This window comes from Glycine max, chromosome 10 (genome assembly GCF_000004515.6).
Source record: "Glycine max cultivar Williams 82 chromosome 10, Glycine_max_v4.0, whole genome shotgun sequence".
In the NCBI taxonomy this organism is placed as follows: domain Eukaryota; kingdom Viridiplantae; phylum Streptophyta; class Magnoliopsida; order Fabales; family Fabaceae; genus Glycine; species Glycine max.
Genome location: NC_038246.2, coordinates 13,591,353 through 13,613,572, shown reverse-complemented (window position 1 = coordinate 13,613,572; position 22,220 = coordinate 13,591,353). Strand labels below are relative to the sequence as shown.

Genomic DNA, 22,220 nt, shown 5'->3' with positions numbered 1-22,220 from the left:
ACAAACGATTGATTGCCTTCCACTAGGGAGAATTAGTTGGATGCCAGAGCAGTTAATCCATCACCTTTTCTCCCATCTGCACGTCATGCAAGGTTTTTTGTGTTATCTCCGTTAGCAAACAATTTCTTAAACCTTCAAATTATTGGAAGATATCAACACATGCACCTTTGTTGGGCGATCTTTGTTTGTGCTTTCATCATTACTACATTCATCATCCTTCACTTTGTACTGTGATACTTCATATGTAGGGCACTTATGCATTTTTGCAAACTCATTTTTGTACAATATGTAATCATTAGGGCATGCATGCATTTTCTAGTACTTCATACCCACATGACATAGTATTTTCTTTGTCTCATAGTGATTTTCGACATCATGCTATCTTTAGGAAACATCTTCTTCAACAACACTAGCAATTCAATGAAGTTTTTATTACTCCACCCATATCTTGCCTTCAAATTGACTAACTCTAACACCGATGATAACCATGTGAAGTTTGTGCACCCTGGATACAGAGGTGCATGTGCTTGTCAAAGAGACTTTTGTCCAATATCATGTATCATGTCCACATGATTTATTATACCACTACATTACCAAAAATAGATCAATTAATTACTTTATTTTTATTAATATTTAATTTTTTCTTGTATTTATTTGTAGGATTGAAATTCAAGAAGACATGTCATCATTTTAGGATAGTTTTTGTTCAATTTAAGAATTATGAAATATTAGTAGCTTTATAGTGTGATTTAATGTATAATGTTTTGGATTTTGGGCATTGTTAAATATTATTATTATGTTTAATTTATATTTGAATTAACCTGTATTTATTTAAGTGATGTTCATTTTAACAACATTTTAAAAAGATTATATGTGTGCATTATTATGTCAATTAAAAAAAATAATTCAATGATAAAAAAAATTGGTAATTAAAAATAGTAATGACTATTTTTTGATAATATATAATAGTGATAACCATTGTTATAAACTCCGAATTTTAACAATTAATTTGTCACTACTGTCTTGAATATTTGTGACAATATAATTTTGTCATTATTATATAGAAATACCAATGACAATATTTTCATGATAATATATATCATTTTTTGTGACATAAAAAAATATCATCACTAATATACTAGTGAGGACATATTAGTGATGACATGTGACCAATCAAAATTTTGTCATTATATATAAATTTAGTGACAACTTTTTAAGTTTTTAATGACGAAATTTGTCATCACAGCAAACATCTTTTCTTGTAGTAATCAACTCTTCTTCTTGTGATATTTATTTTTACATTAGTTAATTTTAATTACTAATGTTAAAAAATTAATTTTTATTCTAAAAACACCCATAGAACAAAATAGTAGTATTTAATGACACTACACATATTCAAGTGATAAATTTAGTTTTTTTCCCATCAAACAGTGTAACTTATATTAGCCTAATAAATGCATTATTTACTTGCATCAAGAATGGTGAACATCTCATTAATAAATGTTACAATAAATTAAGGTATAAAAAAGAATTAACAATTATTGCATCTAAGAATGTGATACATGTTTCTTATAATGAAAAAAATAAAATAAAATACACTTATTTGTTTCTTATAAAGAATACCAAAGAGAATATGTGATTTGATCTGTATCATGCATACGAAAATAGATTCCATTGGTTTAGCTAGATGTACATATAAAAATTAGATCAAATTTCATAATACCTTTTGAGGTTTCGTGTAATTAATTACATAAGCATCCTATTTTTTTTAATCATTATGTCCACTTCCCTTCTATGGGTGTTAGTGTAAGATATTTGAGGGGATGTCAATGTAATGTTTTTAAATATATAAGAGGGCGTTAGTATAATATTTTCAAACTTAAAAGGGGTTAATATACAAAAATAAAAAGGGTGAAATCATGTGTAATTTGATAATATTTTAGGAGCTGTACTTTAATTTACTCTAAAAATTATAAGGTTAAATATTTTTTTTCTTCACCGTGGATTAAATATGTGTAGTCTCTTCAAATTAGGAGATGTTCCCTAGCTATCCTATATTTCCATTTAATTTAGAAAATATTGTTAGTAATATGTTTTGATCCTGCCACATATATCCTCTAGTCTATTGGGTGGAAAGATTAATTTGGCTTGGAGTGTGATTGTTACTGGTTCAAAAGATTTCCTCATATAACAGAGTAAATTAAAGTACACCTCCTAAAATATTATCCCCACAATGTTTTTGTGCGGAGTGTCTAACCACTAGGCAAATCTATCATGTTATAATGTTAGTAATTATTTTAACTGTATTTTTAGTATTATTTATTGATTTTGTCAATGACTAATATCATTGTCAAAGAACTTTATTGATCACAAGTCACTTTTTCCAATTATGATTTTTTATTTATTGGCAAGAGTGAAATCTAAATATCGCTTAAGGAATTAGCCTTGATTTCACTTGGATTCAACTGGAGGACTCTCCATTATGAAATGGGGATAAATTATATACACAAAATTGATAAATTGAAAACTTTGATATAATGGGTGTATGAGACCTTACCCGTTACCCATTTTTATTCAATGTGTATGTTTCTTTTTTCTTTCTTTCATTTATTCTTTATCCACAGTTATAGCATTCCAACATTGTAAATTATGATATATTATCTGGAGCTTGAATCATATATAATTTCCTTGAAAATATAGTGGTTGTGATTAAAACTTATCATATATAAATTTTGCTTAAGTCATTTGGGGAAGAGAAATCTGAAAGATGAGTAGCAAGAATCAATAGATTTTTTTTTACAATGACTATAATAAGAATTAATCTAAGTCCTCGTGCATTCATCTCAATTCTCTATACTAGATTAACCTTAGTAGATTACAATAATCATTAGATGAAACATAATGATAAGTCATTGAATTTTTTAGACATATTAATTAGTAACAGTTTCATTTTAACACTTTTTCAAATATTTTTTTATTAGTTATTTGGTGATATTTTATACTATTTACTATTTATCCAAAATACTTAAAAATGAGATAAAAACAATTTTCTATTTTATAATTTTCAATAAAGATTTAATCACGAAAAATCATATTAGTAAAAATATTTTAAAGAGAATCACTATTGACTTAGTAATAAGGGTTGTAATAGATGTATATTAAAGAATATGTTATCAATATTTTTTTATCACTCAATATTGCACATTTTAGGAATTATTAAAAAACTTATTATATTAATTAACAACAGATTAATTGTTTCTCAAAAAGCTACGTGCATAATTAAACAGTTATAGTTTATAGTTAACAAATGTTGATTTAATTGATAAGAAATAATAGTATCTTATAAAAATATAATTTTAATTTTTTATTATGAGTATAAAGATCTTGTTAGTAACGAATATGTAAGTATTTTTATAATATATTTTAAGTCTTGAAACTTATCTTTAAGTCAGATAAAACTCCATATCCAACTCATCTAAAATTTTATTAATAAAAAAATACATAAATTGTGTGTAAACAAATAAACTAAAACTTAATTGAATAATATTCCATAACTATAAACTCCCACTAGCGGTATTCTTTCTCTCTAAAAGAATAAATTAATAAGAACGAAAATGAAATTGTAATTACCAGCATTCCTTCTTTCTTAATTATTAAAATCCTTTTTTTTTTTATAAAAATTATTTGCTGTGTTTCGTTACTTTATTTTTCTCCTCCACTATTTCTATACACACACACACACACACAGATATATATATATATATATATATATATATATATATATATATATATATATATTTTGCTGAATCTCTTTCTCCATATTTGATACCTCTCTCTCTCTCTCCACCATCCACTCCCTTCAGCCATCTTGTACTTTTCTCTATCTGTATATAAAAGCAAAACCTACATAGTCTTGCACTGTTCCCACTCTCTCAAACACAAACCTTTTTTCATATTCCACCCATGGCAGACCCTTACTCCAATTTCTTCTCACCACTAGGTAGTAATTTCTTCCACTACCCTTCTCCAAGCCCTTCATCCCAGCACCACCATCCCTATGCCCACAACTTCCTCAACCAAAATGGTTCCAACATCATCAATAACAACCACAACACCTTTTTCCACTTCCACAATTTTCAAACCACTATTTGTTCTTCTTTTTCTTCTTCTTCTTCGCCCCCTTCCCCTCCCTTGAGAGTAGCCCTTCCTCTTCTAACCCTCAGCCCAAAAAATGAAGAGGAACAAGAAGAGGATGATGACCAAGAACAAGATCAGGATCACGAGATTCTTCAGGACAATTTTTGCACAGCCATGGATGTGGAAGAGAACTACAATAACAACAGAACCCTTCTTCATCACCTTCACCCCAAAGAGGAGGAACAAGATCAAGAAGATGGTCCTGATGAAACTGTCACTGTTGCACTTCACATTGGGTTGCCAAGCCCTAGTGCTGCTGAGATCGCTTCTGTGCTTTCTTCAGCTTGTTCCACAGACCAAGAACAACAACAACAACAACAACAACAAGATGGTAATAATAATAATAATGGGAGTGATGATTTTTCTTCTTCAGGGTTCTTGTCTAACAGACTCAACAAGGGACAGTACTGGATCCCTACACCTTCTCAGATTCTCATTGGTCCTACTCAGTTCTCTTGTCCTGTTTGTTGCAAAACCTTCAACAGATACAACAACATGCAGGTCAGTGTACTAACATAAAATTAACAAAATTTTTATCCTAACCGACACGCATGTTACTAAAAAATCATAGACCCTTCTACTTCTTATTCTTCTTTTTTTTTTTCACATATAAAATCTTGAAAAATGATAAGTGACTGTGATTTTGACCGCAACGTCAAATTAAAGTTATTTTAAGTCTCTGACTGCATTTGTCCATGATTTTTCATGATATTGAGGAACGATGAAATCGTAATGGGGATTTAAAACCTTGCTTGCACCTCTTTTTCTCCCAATTCATATGAAATAAAATTAATGATTTTGTTAATTTGGATGGTAATAAGAGGAAAAGCATTGTCCTTTTTTGCCTTTTTTGCTTTTTTTCTTCTCCTTCCGTTTTTCTTCCACCAGGGTCATTTGTTTTTTCTTTTAAACTTGTACTTATATCATAATGATTAAAATTATTTTGAGCTTTTTTTGTTTTCTTGCATGGTGAAACGGGTACTAATTAATGTATGAACAAATTAATATTTTCCGGCCTGGTTAAAACTGTGACTGAGACCCCAGATCCTACATCGATATCCTTTTCGTTGATTAAACTACTCAGGCAATGTTCTTTATGCCTTTGGTGCATTGAAGTCAGTGCTTCATTATGTATTTGGCTTGCAGCTGCCTATAGAACTGAAAATTTTGCAGTGTTTTCTTCCTACAACACAAGATTTCTTTCTCTTTGTGGCCTTTTTCTATCTAAATCCAAAAACCTCCCGCACCTGAAAGTCTCTTACACAGACATAGCTATTAGCTGTACCCTCCTTCTCTCTCTCTCTCTCTCTCTCTCTCTCTCTCTTTATATATATATATATATATATATATATATATATATATATATATATATATATATATATCACCCTTGCATCAGATCATGTACACACTGCAAATAAAAATAGTAGCTAACAATAAGTACCTAAAACAAATTTCACAAAATTTATACATTTCAAGGTTTTTTTCTTTTTTAATTTTATTTCGAAGTCCTTGAATTACATGATTAATATGTGTGATAATTCCTTACACATTCAGAGAAAAATTGAAAACATCTTTGTTCCATATTTTAGTGGCTATATACTGAGACAGTTATTTTCTGTGCCAGCTTAGTCCAAAATCCAAATTCAACTTTAATGTTTAAATTTTTACAACATGTACTTGACTAATACAGCTTTTGATGATAATTTTAGCCTTCTTTTTTCTCTGTACTAGTTATCTTCTTTTTTGGGGGGCATCCATAATATTTGTTTTTTTTTTTAATTTCTTTTTCTTTTCTTTTTGTCAGATGCATATGTGGGGGCATGGATCACAGTACAGAAAAGGGCCTGAATCTCTGAGGGGTACCCAACCAACAGGTATGCTTAGGCTTCCATGCTATTGCTGTTCCCCAGGTTGCAGGAACAACATTGATCACCCAAGAGCAAAGCCCCTCAAAGACTTCAGAACCCTCCAAACACACTACAAGAGGAAGCATGGGATTAAGCCCTTCATGTGCAGAAAATGTGGCAAGGCCTTTGCCGTGAGAGGTGATTGGAGAACACATGAGAAGAACTGTGGCAAGCTTTGGTATTGCATCTGTGGCTCTGATTTCAAGCACAAGAGGTCCCTTAAGGATCACATCAAAGCCTTTGGAAGTGGCCATGCAGCTTATGGGATTGATGGCTTTGAAGAAGAGGAAGAGCCTGCATCTGAAGTAGAACAGGATCGATAATATTGACTGAAGGAAAAAAATGGAACTGAACTGGTTTTATTTTAATTATTATTATATATATAATGTCTCTATTTGAATTATTATCTTATTATTCTTAAATCTTAGTTAATTTGTGAACTAATTATTTGGTATGACTACATATCCTTAATTGGCTTCCCATTTGAGAACTATATACAATTAATTAAGCACCAAGTTTAATTAGATGGAGGCCAATCTTTTTTGTTCTTCTTTCTTCTCCTTTGTCTTTCTTTTCTTTTTGTTGGAATTGACAAGCTGGTTAAAATCCAGGTGTAAATCCAACTTCATTTTTAGTTTTTTCTCATGTATAAGATCTCCTGTCTCTTTGATATATTTAGTTGCTTAAGGCATTGCAGACAATGATGATTACATTGTCTATGCTTTTGGCAAAAGCATATATATAACTCAAGCTAATTGGTTAATAGCTAATAACATATACTATGCAGCTTCAGTTGTATTTTAAATTGCATTTTCTTAGTTTGTCTGAATATTTCATTGGTTTTAGGGTCACATATATAATTTTTTTTTTTGTCTATTTACGTCTGTTTTATGAGCTTCATAACCAACTAGTACTTTTGATATATATTTTAGTATCATGGTGAATAAAAGTTTTAGTATCTCGTACGTTGATGTTTATGTATTGATGGATTTATGTACGTACAAAGTGCACTGTTGCACTCTACGTTTGAATATCAATACGTAATATATACATTGAATTATGTTATCTGCTTAATTACACTATTGTGTACGTATGTATATACTCGAGAAAGGATATATATGTGTGTGTTTTTTGCATTCTTGCTTGTCAAAATCACAGGAAGAAGGGTCAAAATGAAGAAAAGCCTCTTTTCTCAAATCCAGAGCCTGTAGGCCTCATCAAAGTTCAAACTTTGATGAATAATGATGAATGTGCATGGACGAATGCCTGTGGGGCATTCCATGGCTTTCCTGGCTTTGACAACTTGCTTTCTTCTCAAGATCCTCTATTGGTACGTGTTCTCCAATTAATCCACAATTTCACATATATACTGAAGCTTATCATATGATAATTAACATGGTGGATGAAATTACTTCAAGATCTACTTGGTCACACTAATTCACATATATAATAAGTGACAATTCAGCCTTATAAGGACGGAATTTTAATCTGGATCACGTTTTTCAATTTTTACATTCAATTTTTTCATTAAATGTACTGACGAGTGAATGTTGTTTTAGAAATTCAACAGTTCAAGTTTAATGAAAGCGATTTAATATATATATATATATATATATATATATATATATATATATATATATAATAAAGTACGTACGTATCATTATTTGATTGAAGAAGTTGATGACAAAATATAAAGAACTTAAGACATATATAATAAGTTTGGGGTGCATACATATATAATGTTATGATTGTAGTTGTAGGTCATTGGATAGCCTTTTTCATCCCGTGAAGCTGAAAACCTACGTCAGCTTTTTGGTTGGCGGGTGCATAATATGATGCCCTTTGCTTTGCATAGTGGGAGAGGGAAGACGATGTGTTTGTTGATAGATAGATAGAACATATACCAATTCGAGATTCACCCTTTGCTTGGAAAACTCAAAGCAAATGATTAGCTTTTTTGAGGGAAATTAAATGCACAATGAGGATATGGAAAAGATTTAAGGGTAGGATTGAAGTTACCATATAAATGGTCCCTCTTGGTTTGAAAGATTAATATTGAGGTATATGAGGGTGTGCTATGGTGCAACCCAATGATGAAGTGGATCTCATTGAGAGAGAGAGAGAGGATGGGCAAAAGGTAAGAAGCGTAAGAGTGTGGAGCCCAAGTTGTGTTGGTTGGGCTGATTGGCAACATGTACAGATGCCTCCTACAGTACATGCACACCCCTTCCCCCTATCTTCCTTCTGAGGGATAAACTGTAGACTGAATCGACCTTTCAGAAAATTTAATTTTGACCACAATCTCTCTCACTCACACCCTTTTCTCTCTCTTTCTCCTTTTGAGTGTTCTAAATTAACCTATCCACTACATGTATATTTGGTGTACAATTATCAAAAGCACATTAATAACAATAAAGTTTTATTTCAACAAGAGAAGTTAGTTCCATGAATTATGAATTTGTTTTATGTATAAGAAATAAGTTATAGTATAAACTATAATATAATAACTTGGTTCTTATAAAAAGAAATATAGATAACATTATTTTTTTGTCAGTAGGAATTGTATAATGCCTGAGATTTACAATACTTACATATCTTATTCAACCAATTAAATTAAATTCATATCATTTACCTTAATTAAAAATTATTTTTAAAAAAATAATATACACACTAATAATAAAATTTTAAATTGTCTTTCAATTACAAATAAACATATATGCATGATAAGTTTAAAGTCTTTTATAATAGTTATTTTGAAAATTATACCTATATGATTTTTAATTTATTAACTATAAGTGTACTTTCACAACACGATAATATATATAAAAAATAATAATAACAAATATATAATAAGATGATAGTAATTAATGTAGTGTCACATAAAAAAATAAAGAAAAAAATGAACAAGTAATTAATCATACTAGCTCTATTCATAATAATAGATCGAAAATTATTAAATTACTAACAACCTAATTAATTGTAGCCTTTTTTTTGTTAAATACCTAATTGTAAATGTAATAAATAAATAATAAATAAATAAACCATAATTGTAATCTCATAAGAGGATTAATTTCGGAAGTTATATTATGACCGTAATTGTTTATAAATTGCACTTTTTATCCACAGTTTCACTGTTACTGTAATTTAAAAGATTTCACCTTATTAAATGGTTGGTAATTTGAGTGAAGCTAGCTGGTCAGATTTTGTCTTTACAACAGTGACCCTCTGTGTAAAATCATAACCAAATTCCGACAAATTAAGAGTATTATGATTTTTTTTTCTTTTTGTTACAAAGGTGGTAGGGTATATGAACAACTGGTTAATAATAATGTATTTCGTCGTTCATTGAAAGAACAAACGAAAAAAAAAAAACCCAACTAAATTAGGATTAAAAGACTTTTCCTTAACAAATTAGGAGTACATATAATTCTTATCTCCTTAATTATAATTTTATTAAAAAATTTAATTATACTTTTTTATAAGATTCTTTTTTAAATTTTAGACGATCAATTATTTTTTCATATATATTCTTATTTAATTATTTTTAAATGACATAAATTAATTAAATATATCTTACAGGCGAATGTAGTATAATATATAGTATAATATATATTTGCATGTTGTGGAAGAATAATTTTCTGAGTTAACCCACTGTCCAATGTCAGTTGATGCCCATGTGAGTTACTAATTCCCTTCCTGACTGTGAAGAGAATGCTACTAATTAATAGATGAACTCAAGCAGTACACTATAAAAAGCATTTATTCACAATCAATATCCTACCCGTTTGTTGAGGAGACCAACCCCACCCTACATTGACCCTTTGGTACTCTATTAGTAGTTCACACTTCACAGCGTGGTGGTGTCTTGCAACATCATTTTTTTTTTTTTTTTGTATGGCATTTATGCCTTTATGGGAAGTCTCTATCTGAAAATCATCCATACCCACAATATGCCCTCCAATGTCAATACATGCGATCGACAATGATTATGGCCTGAATTTATTTTTTCTTGGAAAAGTACTGCGTAGAAAAAATAAAGATTATATCCCAAAAAAGCTTGACAATTAAAAGATACGTAACGCAAGTATAAATCCATGCATGTACATGCACCATCACTTTAGAATTAGACATATATAAGCAATCAAACAGGAGTATAAAATAGAGATCAGGTCTTGATGTTAATTAAAGAGACCAAACAATATCTATCGATAGGTTGTAATCCCAAGATTTTTGTCTTTGTTAATGGCATCGCTTTTCCCCATATAAATATCAAATTAATAGTTGAGCATATAGAAAAAGAGTTTGGTAACTAGTATAATACTATAGGTAGCTCCATGATCTACCGAGCCATGACCATGAAAAGAACATCAAACAACCCAACACGCAAGAGTATGTTAAATGTGATATTCTGCTTTTTGTATTCACATTCCTACACACTAGGAACATCTGTCTCCTTGGCTCGAATCACCAGCAGTTCTTTATATATATATATCTTTTTCTTTTATATAACGTAAATGGTTTTTAGTAAATCCTTGCTGACTCCTTATCCGAATTGTTTAGCCTTGTAGGCAGTTGTTATTATTGTACATTTAAGTTAAATCTAATATGTCTTGTTTATTTAAACCACCTAAATTATAATTCTACTATGTCCAATCCAGTATAATTTTTTTTAACCAATTCTCCTTGTTTTTCTTATTTGAATGTCAAGATATGTATGCTTTTTTACAACATTAATAATTTTTTTTAATTCATGATAACTTTTATTTTATTTTATTTATTTGTAAATTATATTTTCTAGACTATTGATGAGTTTTCTAAACTTAACTCCTCTACGAGGTCTGTTTTTATGCTTTCTATACCACTCTTGTTGTATTTATAGTTCTTTTTTAGGTATTTTTTTTTTTTGCGAGGCAAATAAATTTTATTAATCCAGACATGAAATGTGACCCATAGACAGAAAAAAATATTACATCAAAAGGAAGGCAATGTCCTCAAACAAATAAAAGGGCTATTGCACCAATTAGCATATGAGGTACCATTAGATATATTGGTGTTGGAAACAATCTAACACCAAGATAGCATCTGAACAGACAACCATTCCATAGCACCATCTTGTACTCATATTTTAACTTAATTGGATTTTTTTTCTTTCTATCTAAGGCGGGTACTCATATTCTACTATTTGATTGCTTAAAATTTTCGAATGTGTTAATCTTTTTTCTATAAGAGTTATCTCCTTTTTCTTTTTGAATGATAATCTAAATTTTTTCTTTTGCTATAATTTTGAAGTTAGTTAAAGAAATTATTATTACAAAAATTATCTTTTATGACGATCCTACAAAAATCAATGTCGAAAGTTAAGCAATGGTATTTGTGTAAATAACTGTAACTTTTTAAAGACGGTTTTACCAAAATCGTCTTTGAAAACACATTACAACATCAGTTTCTTCAAGAACCGATGTAGAATGCGAGAATACAATGTCGGTTTTAGAAAATCGTCTTTGAAAGAAATGGAAGAATGCATATTTTTGGGACACCAAAGCCAGAACATTGGGTTTTTCTCTTTTCTTTCTTTTTTTTTTCTATTTTCCCCTTTTCTCCTTGAATTTTCGATTCCAATAACAACTAGGATTTTGAAATTGACCACACCTTCTCCTCCCTCTTTCCCCAACACACACGATCGTGATGCACCTCGAAGGTTTCTCCCTTTCCCTAGTTCAAAATTTTGATTCTCGTACATGCCATCGGTGGAGGAAGAAAAAGATGTATAGCAATTTCAAGGAGCAAATGATAGAATACATGAAGCAGGCCGTGTAGGAAGACAATGTCGAAAACTATGCGAGGAGATTTGGGTCGTGCTGGATGATGGTGGCCATAGTCCGGCCTCCAACAGGGACGCGACTGTGGCCTCAAGGCCCAAGACCAAGCCAAAGGACGGTGAAGGCAGTGGTGAGGACGAGGACCCCGAGCAGGCCAAGCTTCAGGTTGGGCTCAACTCGGCCATCGTAAGGGAGAAGCCCAACGTTAAGTTGAACGACATCACAAGGTTGTCTCCTTTGGATCAGGTTCATTTGTTCGATCTCTCAAATAAGATCTGGATACCTTTTCATTGCAACTTCTTCAATCTCCTTTCATTTTTTCACCATGTCTTTCTATGAGTGTGTTGGTGGATGAATACCTATTATTCTGTTTGAAGGTATGTGGCTTTTGCAACCCCATAATTTGATTGATGAACTTGAAAACATCCCTGGTGATGATCAAGCAATAATAGATCTTAAAAATGGTCCCTTCGGTGAAATTGTCAAGTCTACAAAGCTCACTTGCCTTACCATAACTTCACTTTAGTTAGTGTTTGGTAAAATAATTGAATAATTTGTTACTTGTCGTCGTCATTAATTGAAAATTTTCATCCAACTTTAGCCTTATTGTAGCTGTCATATTCGGGAAAGTTACTTTACAATCGCATTTGAAGATTTAAGATATGGTATAAAAATGTGTAGCATTATTTTTGTGATAGGAAGCCATAGTTTTGCCTCCTTTTGTGATAGTAGTAGTTCGTCTAAGACCCGATGTTTGGAATATGTTTGTTTTAATGTCTCTGAGTTCAACATGGAGCAATTAAGCATTTTGAATATCTCAACTTCAAGGAAGAACTTGTAGATGGAAAGTAAGAAATATACCACGTAGCTTTTGTTATAAGAAATAACCTCTGCCCTTGGATTGTAACTTAGTGATTGCTTTTGTTTTGCAATGTGCTTTAGGATAAATGAAAATTTTGTATTGGAGCTTGATTTTGAGCCATTTAATGCCACATTTCCTTGTCCAACTTTCATCAATTATGTTTTGCAACAAGGATTCCTTGTAGCCCTTGCTTGATTTCCTCTGAGCTCACAAATACAAGGGCCATGTGAGTATGTTGTCTTATGCACTTCTAATAAAGTGATTATATTATATGACAAAATATATGGTTTCAAAACTGAAACTTGGCCTTGAATTTCTCTTTCCCTCCCTTCATCTCTGAAAGATATATCTGTTAGAGATGGGGGGAGCAACATGAACAACATGTAGACTAAAGCTTGAAGCTTGAAGATGTTTTGTCTTTTACATGCCCAACTCCCTTGAGTGACATTTGTATTGGTTGTTATATTGAATGTTGCACCTTAGTCCATATCATATCTCTTGTGCATCATGCATCATCATGAGTAAGTGAGAAGAAAAATTTCTAAGTTAGAAAAGTTTCTTCAGAAGGAAAAACTCTTTGTTTTAATCGATTATAGCCTTATCGTAATCGATTACACAAGTTGTCTGAAGTTTGTAGAGTTATGTCTCCTATCGGTTTAATCGATTAAAACCTTCTCGTAATCGATTACACGATTGTTTTTGAGACAATGACTGATTTATTCACCAGTCTCTGTTTTAATCGATTACCATGTGATATAATTGATCACTTCTCTTTTGATAAGTAGTTCACAAGTGAACAAGAACATTTTAACTGATTACTTTGAGTATCTAATCGATTATATTGTTCTTGAGTTATTTCCAGGTGTTTGGAAGAACACTTTAATTGATTAAAAAGATAATCTAATTGATTACTTCATTGAATTAATCAATTATCTTATAGATTTAATCGATTACAGGCAGTTATAACAGTTTTCTCTAGAAATAACTAGCTTGTGTTCTCATCAAAACAATGTCAAAATCTCAAAAACAACACAATAAGCCTCTGAATGAGCTAAGATCACGTGCTGTTATTAGTTAAAGAAAAAAGAGAAGAAAAGTGCTTAGAAGAAGTAACTCACCTTCAAATCTTTAGATTGTGAAGATCTTTGGTGATAAGTGAGTTGTGTCACTTTCTCAAGTTCAAGAAGAACATCTCTTCAATCAGAGCCTGTAACCTTGATCAGGTTGTGTCTATCTTTACTCTTGGTTTTTGTGTATGGTTTTACACATCTTTTTTTTTGTGCAAGAAGAACATCTCTTCAGTCAGAGCTTGTAACCTTGATCAGGTTGTGTCTATCTTTACTCTTGGTTTTCGTGTATGGTTTTACACATCTTTCTATTTGTGCATGAATTGCTTAGGACATGCTAGAATAGGTGTTTCTAGTTTGGGCTAAGAGTAGGGTTCCCTTAGGCTCTTATTCACAAAGAACCCTAGTGTTGGGTGCCTACGTCTTTTTTTTTTTCAGGGTGGAAACTGTAGATTGGTTGTGATTGCTTGTAAGGATTCATTATGTATAGTGAAAATCTAATTCTAGTTTTGGATTAGGTAGCTGGATTAACTTCTCTAGTGATAGAGAGTGAACCAGTATAAAAAGCTTATGTATTTCTTCTCTTGATCTGATCTTCATCTTTTATTCATGTATTAATCAGTTTTCAAAAGGTTCAAGACATATCTTTGTGAAAGAAAGAACTCTAATGAAGGATCTTGTGTAAAGGGTGGATTGATTAAGTATTGATTGAGTTCGATTTATGAAAAATTTTGTGATACAATTCGTACAAAAAAAGTTTTTGTAACTCTAATTTTAAAAGTTTGTTTTGTTTTGAAAACCAATTCACTCCCCTTTTGGTTTGTTGAGTACCGTCATCTTTTTCAATATCCTCTTAAACTGAGTGCTCAATGTCATATTTGTATTTTTTTTATTTTGGTACGAGGAATCTATAGTTTGTGAAAAATTTCTCTCCTTCGTTATCCATGTTATAGGCTCTGATGCTAAATGATAGAATACAAACCATTACCAAACTTCAGTCTACATTGGACAAGACTGAGGATTATCTTTCTAAGCTTGCACATGATACACTCTATTCAGAGTTTTAATATGTGTAATTTTCTGTTTGATAATGGGTTTACATGTCTTCGCTTTGCAGTACAAATGATGTGAGAATTTTGTGGGGCATTTTAGTTTAATTTTTTTTCCTTTGACTCTTTTCTAAATGTAGATTGCAAGGAATGGGTTTTGAGAGAGGTTGGGATGATACTGTTGAACGGGTATTGGAAATGATGCATTTGCTACTAGATATTCTTTAGGCTCCTGATCCTTCTACACTAGAGACTTTTCTTGGGAGAGTGCCAATGGTATTCAATGTTGTTATAATATCTCCTCATGGTTACTTTGGTCAAGCCAATGTCTTGGGTTTGCTTGACACTAGTGGGCAGGTGTCTCCTTTATCATATACCGAAAAAGAATAGTTGAGCTAGACATGCATATGTTGTTCACTGCCCCTTCTTTCAAGTCCTTTTTTCCCTTAGTTTTTTCCATCTTTTTATCTTGCATTGTTTGAGTTATATATCATACATATGGCCATCATCATACATGAAAGGTTTTATATGTAGGTTGTTTATATACTAGATTAAGTGCATGCCCTTGGAAATGAGATGCTCCTTTGGATCAAGAAACAGGGACTTGATTTCACTCCAAGAATTCTAATTGTAAGTGTAACTTTCTGAATTAGGTTTTTCATATTGATAAGGTTGTTGTATTTGATTGTTTTTTTAGTTCAAATCAAATTACAAATTCTCTTTTGTTCTAAAGGTCCTTGTTAGTACCTAATGCAAAGGGGACAACATGCAACCAACAACTAGAAGGAGTCAGTGGTACTGACCATACTCATATTTTTCAAGTTCCATTCATATTAGAGTCAGGAACTCTCCTTAAATGGATCTCAAGGTTGGATGTGTGGCCTTATCTAGAAACTTATGTAGAGGTAAATGCCATCCATAAACATGTATAGCTTGAATTGTTCTCCTAATAAGGAATCATTATGAGGATTTAAATGATTTCTTATCTTAGTTTAAAGAATCTAGTAATTCACCATACTGTATGAGCTAGCATTTCATTTAATATTGATGGTTATGTATGTCAATAGGATGTTGCCAGTGAAATTGCCGCTGAGTTACAAGGGTATCCTGATTTCATCATTGGAAACTACAATGATGGGAATCTTGTTACATCTTTATTGGCTTATAAAATAGGAGTTGCACAGGTTCTTGTCCCTCTTCTTTATCATCTTACTTTGCCTTACAAAATGTGAAAACTCATGTTATGTACAACTAAGAATTCAACTTAAATTGATTTGAATGTTCATATGTGTAGTGCACAATCACACATGCACTTAAGAAGAAAAAATATCCCGATTCATATTTATATTGGAAGAAATTTAAGGATAAATACCACTTTTCATGAAAAATTTCAATTCTTGATTTGAGACATTACCTTGGCCTGAATTAGTTTTCTCTTTTGTCCTTGTTTTTGGCACTATAATAATTCAAATTTCCTTTATTCATTAAAAACCATGACTAAGTCCTAACCATACTTTATTAACACTGTATTGATAGTATGATATTTACCTTCAGAATAATTAGGGCTAACAAGTTATATAAAATATGAATGAAAGTATCACTTAAAGCACTGCTGTGAGATGAGATACACAAGATTGACAGTCTTGGGTCTTCTCTTTTTGCTTATAACTTATGTATTATAATAGTATTTATCATTTATCCCAGGAAAAAAACCCTTGTACTAATGATCTTGACCTATGGCTAGAAAAGTATGCTGAATTAGCCCAGGTTTTCCACTTACAAGGATGTTGATTGTAAAGACTAGAATAGTCATTGGTTTTTGTTCACTTTTTGTGACTGAGGTTTATTCTTATATAGTTATATTACCTCTTCTATTGCTCTTTCCTTCCTTCTTTCTTAGATTTGTGTGTACTTCTTAGAGGTACATGCAAGTCGTGGTGGATGAGATTGTCTTCAACAATATTGATCCACTGAAGGCAGTTCAACTATCCCTCTAACATGTTGTATATTTCTTTTCACAAATTCCTTTAATCTTTTGCTTTGAATGGATTTTGTAGCATCCACATAGTTGGGGTTTGAGTAAGCTCTTGAAAGTGTTTATGACTGTTGGTGGAAAGTTGTTGAATGGTAGGCTTGTTTGCTACGACTATGGTCCTTAAATTCCATTTACATATATATTTTTTAATATTGTCCTGTAATTTGGAAATAACCTACTAGTCATGTTGTCATACCCTAATTTCGTCCGGGGACTATTGTTTGTTGATCTTTTGATCCTTGTTAGTCAACTTACGACGTTGAACACCAGTTACAATGCGAAATAGATGATCATCCAATGTTTTGATCAAGAATGCGAAAGATACCGAAAGGGGGGGCAAAAGGGTTATTTCAAGGGGTTTTCTGAACCCTGGCTCGCCCAGGCTAGTCTATGGCTCACCTGGGCCCCTAAATAGCTTAGGGGTGAAGTAACCAGCTCACCTGGGCGAGCAAGGTTACTTCAGGTTGAAGCAACAACTTGCTTGGGCGAGCTGCCATGAACCCTAATGCCATCTTTTGCTATAAATAGGCGTGAGGGAGGCTAAGTAAAGGGTTCCAAGGTCCAGCATTGAGAGAAATTGAGAGAAATCAGAGAGAGAAAGAAGAAAGAAGAGAAAAATGAGGCCGAGGCGCTACCGAATTGTGACAGTAATCGACTTCTACATCATTCTTCGTTCGTCATTCGGTTAGTTTTTCTTTTAAGGATTTGAATATGATCTATGCACCCTTAAGGGTCCTCTTTCTTGTTTTGTGCATCTTCATCTCCTTCTATCATCAGTAATCTCATTTTCTTCTTGTAAAGTAAGTTTTAACCAATCATTAGTGCCACAAGTTATCTTAAAAAAGGATTGAAGGTTAATAAGCAAAACCAAAATAAAACCAACTCATAAACTTCTTCATTTCATCAAATATCGCTTGAGATCATTTCAAGGTCCAACACCTTAACGATTCTCTCTGCTTTTCATCAAACATCACTTGGGATCTGTCGCAACCTACCCTTCATCGGGAGGGTGACGCGAGGGCTCATGGGTGCGTCTTCCAAGAAAGGAAAATGCGCGAAGTCGCCACCAACGTTTATTCGAGGAATACGTCGAAAAAACTGGAAAGGTGTGGCCTACGAACTTTACGTGTGAAAGGTTCGGGAGTTGTATTTATGCATGGGGAAGGTATTAGCACCCCACGCGTCCGTCACAAAGGATGACAACCTTTAATCGATTGTGCAAAGATGACTTCAAATTTTTTTATTTTCCCTTTTTACGTTTTTATGTCTTTTTATGCCTTTTGTATTTTTTATTTTTTTGTGGTCGACAAGGGTGTTTCCCTTGCTCCTACGTATTCCTCAATTGTGATAAGGAAATCAGACCAACGTAGTTCTTTGAGAACTGAACGTTGGTTAAGTTGTTTTTATCCCTTTTTTGCAAGATATATTTTGACTGAACAAAAGGTCATTTAAGATGTTGGACCATTAAACGATCTTTCGATTTTTTTGAAAGAAGAGAAAACATTAAGGCATTGGACCATTTAATCATCTCTTGGTTTTTTTAAAAGAGGTGACAAAACTACGTGTTGATTTTAGGCTTTTAAAAAGTCCACGTTTAACCAATAAAAGTGAAGAGGACCATTTCAAGGCGTTGGACCTTTAAAAATGATTTTTTAAGTGATGACAAAACCTTGATTTGTGAGTTGATTTTAGCCTTAGTTTCACTTTGGTTATTAGTCAATTCGATTAAGAAAGAAAATTCCGAAGAAAAAAAACGTCCGATTGAATTTTTTGATTATTTTATTTAAAGATATTTTTTGATTATTATATTATTATTTTGCCTCTTTTTGGTTTTAAATGTGGTTACGACGTGAAAGATCAGTCGGATTTTACTCTAACAGAGATTAAAAGATATTACAACTCAAATGATCGGTGAAAATTTATTTTATTTTGGATTAGGCGACAAAATGACTTAAATAAATGGTTAAAGCACGTCAAAAGGGGGTACGAAAAACAAATGAAATAAAAACAAAAGCACGCAAAACAAGTGGGGACCACTAAGGGCACATAGAATGAATTGAAAGGTTCGATTTCGGGAACTTACCGGTTGAAGATCGAAGAACGACGAAGAACGAACGAAGAACGGTGGAAAATCTTCACGAAATTGCCCATGGAAACGTCTCGGAAGCGTTACAGAAGTGCCTTGGCTTGGATTTTCTTCACGAAAATAATTTTTTTCACTAATTTTAAGTGAATCTTAGATACCAGGAGGGTTGAACGAATTTGCTCTGCCCTCTTTCCTCTATTTATAGGGGAAAAGAGGGAAGTGGTTGCCGCCCAGCTCGCCTAGGCGAGCTGGGTTGCTTCCACCAGAAGGCATCGCCTTCTGTTGAAACATCTTGGAAGGCCCAAGTGGGCCTGATTGCTATTTGCACACCCCTGTTTACTAAATACACCCCCTCTACCCTTTTTTGCTGATTCTTTTTCCGTAACGTTACGGAACTTTACCAATTATGTAACGATACTTGTTTTCTTTCCGTAATGTCATGAAACCTTACAGATTACACAATTGTCCCCTCTTTGGCTTCTGGAATGTTACGAAACTTTATGGATTGCGCATTAACACTTCCTTTCGACTCTCGACATGTCGCGGAACTTCACGGATTGCCTAACGATGGGTGTCAAGAGAAGGTTGCCTCCCACCAAACAGATGGTCCCCGGACGAAATTAGGGTATGACAGTTGCCCCTCTTTACTTGCCTTTTATTGGAGATAAAAGGGAAGTAAAGATAAGACACTAATTTCGTTCGAGCGGAACATCATTCGGCCGGTCAATATCCCTGCCAGCGGAACCTGTCGTTCAGTAAGAAAAGAAAAGGCATCAGAAGCGTCAATAAACTTCAGTGTTTTGAAAATGACAAAGTAGGACAACCACGACACTTCCTTTTGCCATTGCACCCAATCGTCTCTGCCCAGCAGAGAAGAATTCCGCGCATCGACGAAAGACGCAGATGACCATAAGGTATCTCCGCCCACCACCCGACTCGCTGTCCCTGGATGACAAAAGGTGCAGAAGGCGACGTTAGTCTCTGCGTGTTATCAGGCATCGAGTCTTATAGATAGCAAAAGCGTGCGAATGACCATAATTTGTCTCCGCATGCTATCAGACTTGATTGTCTCTGGATAGTGAAAAAAAGGTGCGGGACCATATGGTTTCTCCGCATGTCATCAGACCCGCCGTCTCTGAATGACCATAATTTGTCTCTGCGTGCCAACGGGCTCGCTTGCCTCTGGTTGACAAAAAGGTGCGCGGATGACCATAATTTGTCTCCGCCTGTCATCAGGCTCGCCGCCTCTAGATGACAAAAGGTGCAAAATGACCATAATTTGTCTTTGCGTGTCATCAGACTCGATCATCTTTGGATGGCAAAAAGGTGTGCAGATGACCATAATTTGTCTCCGCATGTCATCGGGCTCGCTGCCTCTGGATGACAAAAGGTGCAGAATAACCATAATTTGTCTCTGCGTGCCATCGGACTCGATCGTCTCTGGATGGCGAAAAGGTGTGCGGATTACCATAATTTGTCTCCGCATGTCATCGGGCTCGCCGCCTCTGGATGACAAAAGGTGCAGAATGACCATAATTTGTCTCTGCGTGCCATCGGACTCGATCGTCTCGGGATGGCAAAAAGGTGTGCAGATGACAATAATTTGTCTCCGCATGTCATCGGGCTCGCCACCTCTGGATGACAAAAGGTGCAAAATGACCATAATTTGTCTTTGCGTGCCATCAGACTCGATCATCTCTGGATGACAAAAAGGTGTGCAGATGACCATAATTTGTCTCCGCATGTCATCGGGCTCGCCGCCTCTGGATGACAAAAGGTGTAGAATGACCATAATTTGTCTCTATGTGCCATCGGACTCGATCGTCTCTGGATGGCGAAAAGGTTTTCGGATGACCATAATTTTTCTCCGCATGTCATCGGGCTCGCCGTCTCTGGATGACAAAAGGTGCAGAATGACCATAATTTGTCTCTGCATGCCATCGGACTTGATCGTCTCTGGATGGCGAAAAAGTGTGCAGATGACCATAATTTGTCTCCGCATGTCATCGGGCTCGCCGCCTCTGGATGACAAAAGGTGCAGAATGACCATAATTTGTCTCTGCGTGCCATCGGACTCGATCGTCTCTGGATGGCGAAAAGGTGTGCGGATTACCATAATTTGTCTCCGCATGTCACGTGACCTCAGGGTCAGATTGTGGGGCGGCCGACAAAAGCGAGGCTTTTGCTCCTACGTATCCTTAATTTGTGATGAGGAACTCAGACCTACGTAGTTCTGGATAACTATGAGACTAAAATAGTCTCGGTTTTTTCTTCACTAAAATGTGAACATGCTTTAGTAAAGAGACAAAACTTCCAACTGATTAGAGCAACATATGCTTTTTGGATGAAAAAAATGTGTCTACCGGGGAAGGAGACTATGTTGATGAAATTTTCTCATAACCATAAATGAGATTTTGGATGTTAGCATTTCGTTTCTAAACGACCATTTAGAGGAAACATTGGGTCCAACAAAAATAGAAGGAAATCACTCAAAGTGTATCAATCTCACACGGGTAAGTGTTTCATCCTAATTTCGAACCATAGATATGTCATGACTTGATTTTGCAAATCATTTCCAATCAAATCAAAGATTACATGCATGATCATGGATCAATAGGACTTTTTCTTGGGAATGGTTCGTTTTCTTGTGGGGAATGTGGCTTTAAGTGTTCTTGGCCTTTTCCTTTTCTGGTTTTGTTTAGTGTGAGGTGAACAAGCCACCGACGCACAGGATTTTGGTTGGCAATCAAAGGGAGAGGACCACTTTAGGTCATGGTTTCCTTTCTTTTTTGTTTACTTGGTGACAATTCTGTATTGTCTGGTCCAAAGACCTTTCTGCATATTTCTTCTGTTTTCTTCCGATCCTTGATCGGGAATTTTCTTTTTTTTTTCTTGCTTTCTTCCACTTTTTGATTGGGAATTTTCTCCTTTTGCTTTCTTCTGATTTTTTGATCGGGAATTTTCTTTATTTTTTTTTGCTTTCTCCCACTCTTTGATTGGGAATTTTGTCCTTTTCTCCCTTTTTTTGTTTTCTTCCGAGAGTAAGGATGGACATTCTCACCCTGGGTCAAGGTTTATGGTAAGTTGGAATTTTGGCTCAAGGCTTGTAGAACAGCTGGACATGATATATGTTAGGGTGTGGGTTTGGCCAGCGGTTCAGGGATAAAAGGGATGTCCTACATTATTTCCATGACACAC

The 22,220-nt window shown here is 33.7% G+C and overlaps 2 protein-coding genes and 1 pseudogene across 2 annotated transcripts in view; 2 read left to right on the top strand and 1 right to left on the bottom strand.

Moving 5' to 3' along the window:
* Nucleotides 1-261, bottom strand: part of LOC121172953 (uncharacterized) — a 4,263-nt gene extending 4,002 nt beyond the window's left edge. The window contains exon 1 of the mRNA XM_041006175.1: nt 166-261. Within this exon, the coding sequence (XP_040862109.1) occupies nt 166-261 (96 nt within the window). The remainder of the gene's footprint in view (nt 1-165) is intronic.
* A 3,566-nt stretch (nt 262-3,827) lies between these two features.
* On the top strand, nt 3,828-6,507 carry LOC100776343 (zinc finger protein WIP2). Its single transcript, XM_003537153.4, has 2 exons — nt 3,828-4,698; nt 6,002-6,507. The coding sequence occupies exons 1-2, from the start codon at nt 3,964-3,966 to the stop codon at nt 6,425-6,427; spliced, it is 1,161 nt and encodes a 386-aa protein (XP_003537201.1). The 5' UTR covers nt 3,828-3,963; the 3' UTR covers nt 6,428-6,507.
* A 5,795-nt stretch (nt 6,508-12,302) lies between these two features.
* LOC100775794 (sucrose synthase 2-like) lies at nt 12,303-16,285 on the top strand (annotated as a pseudogene).
* The last annotated feature ends 5,935 nt before the right edge of the window (nt 16,286-22,220 follow it).

What these genes read in the sequence shown, in the direction of transcription:
- LOC100776343 (XM_003537153.4), top strand. Translation starts at nt 3,964, where the DNA reads ATGGCAGACCCTTACTCCAATTTCTTCTCACCACTAGGTAGTAATTTC. An exon ending in ACAGATACAACAACATGCAG is followed by an intron (nt 4,699 to 6,001) that starts GTCAGTGTACTA and finishes TCTTTTTGTCAG; the next exon opens with ATGCATATGTGGGGGCATGG.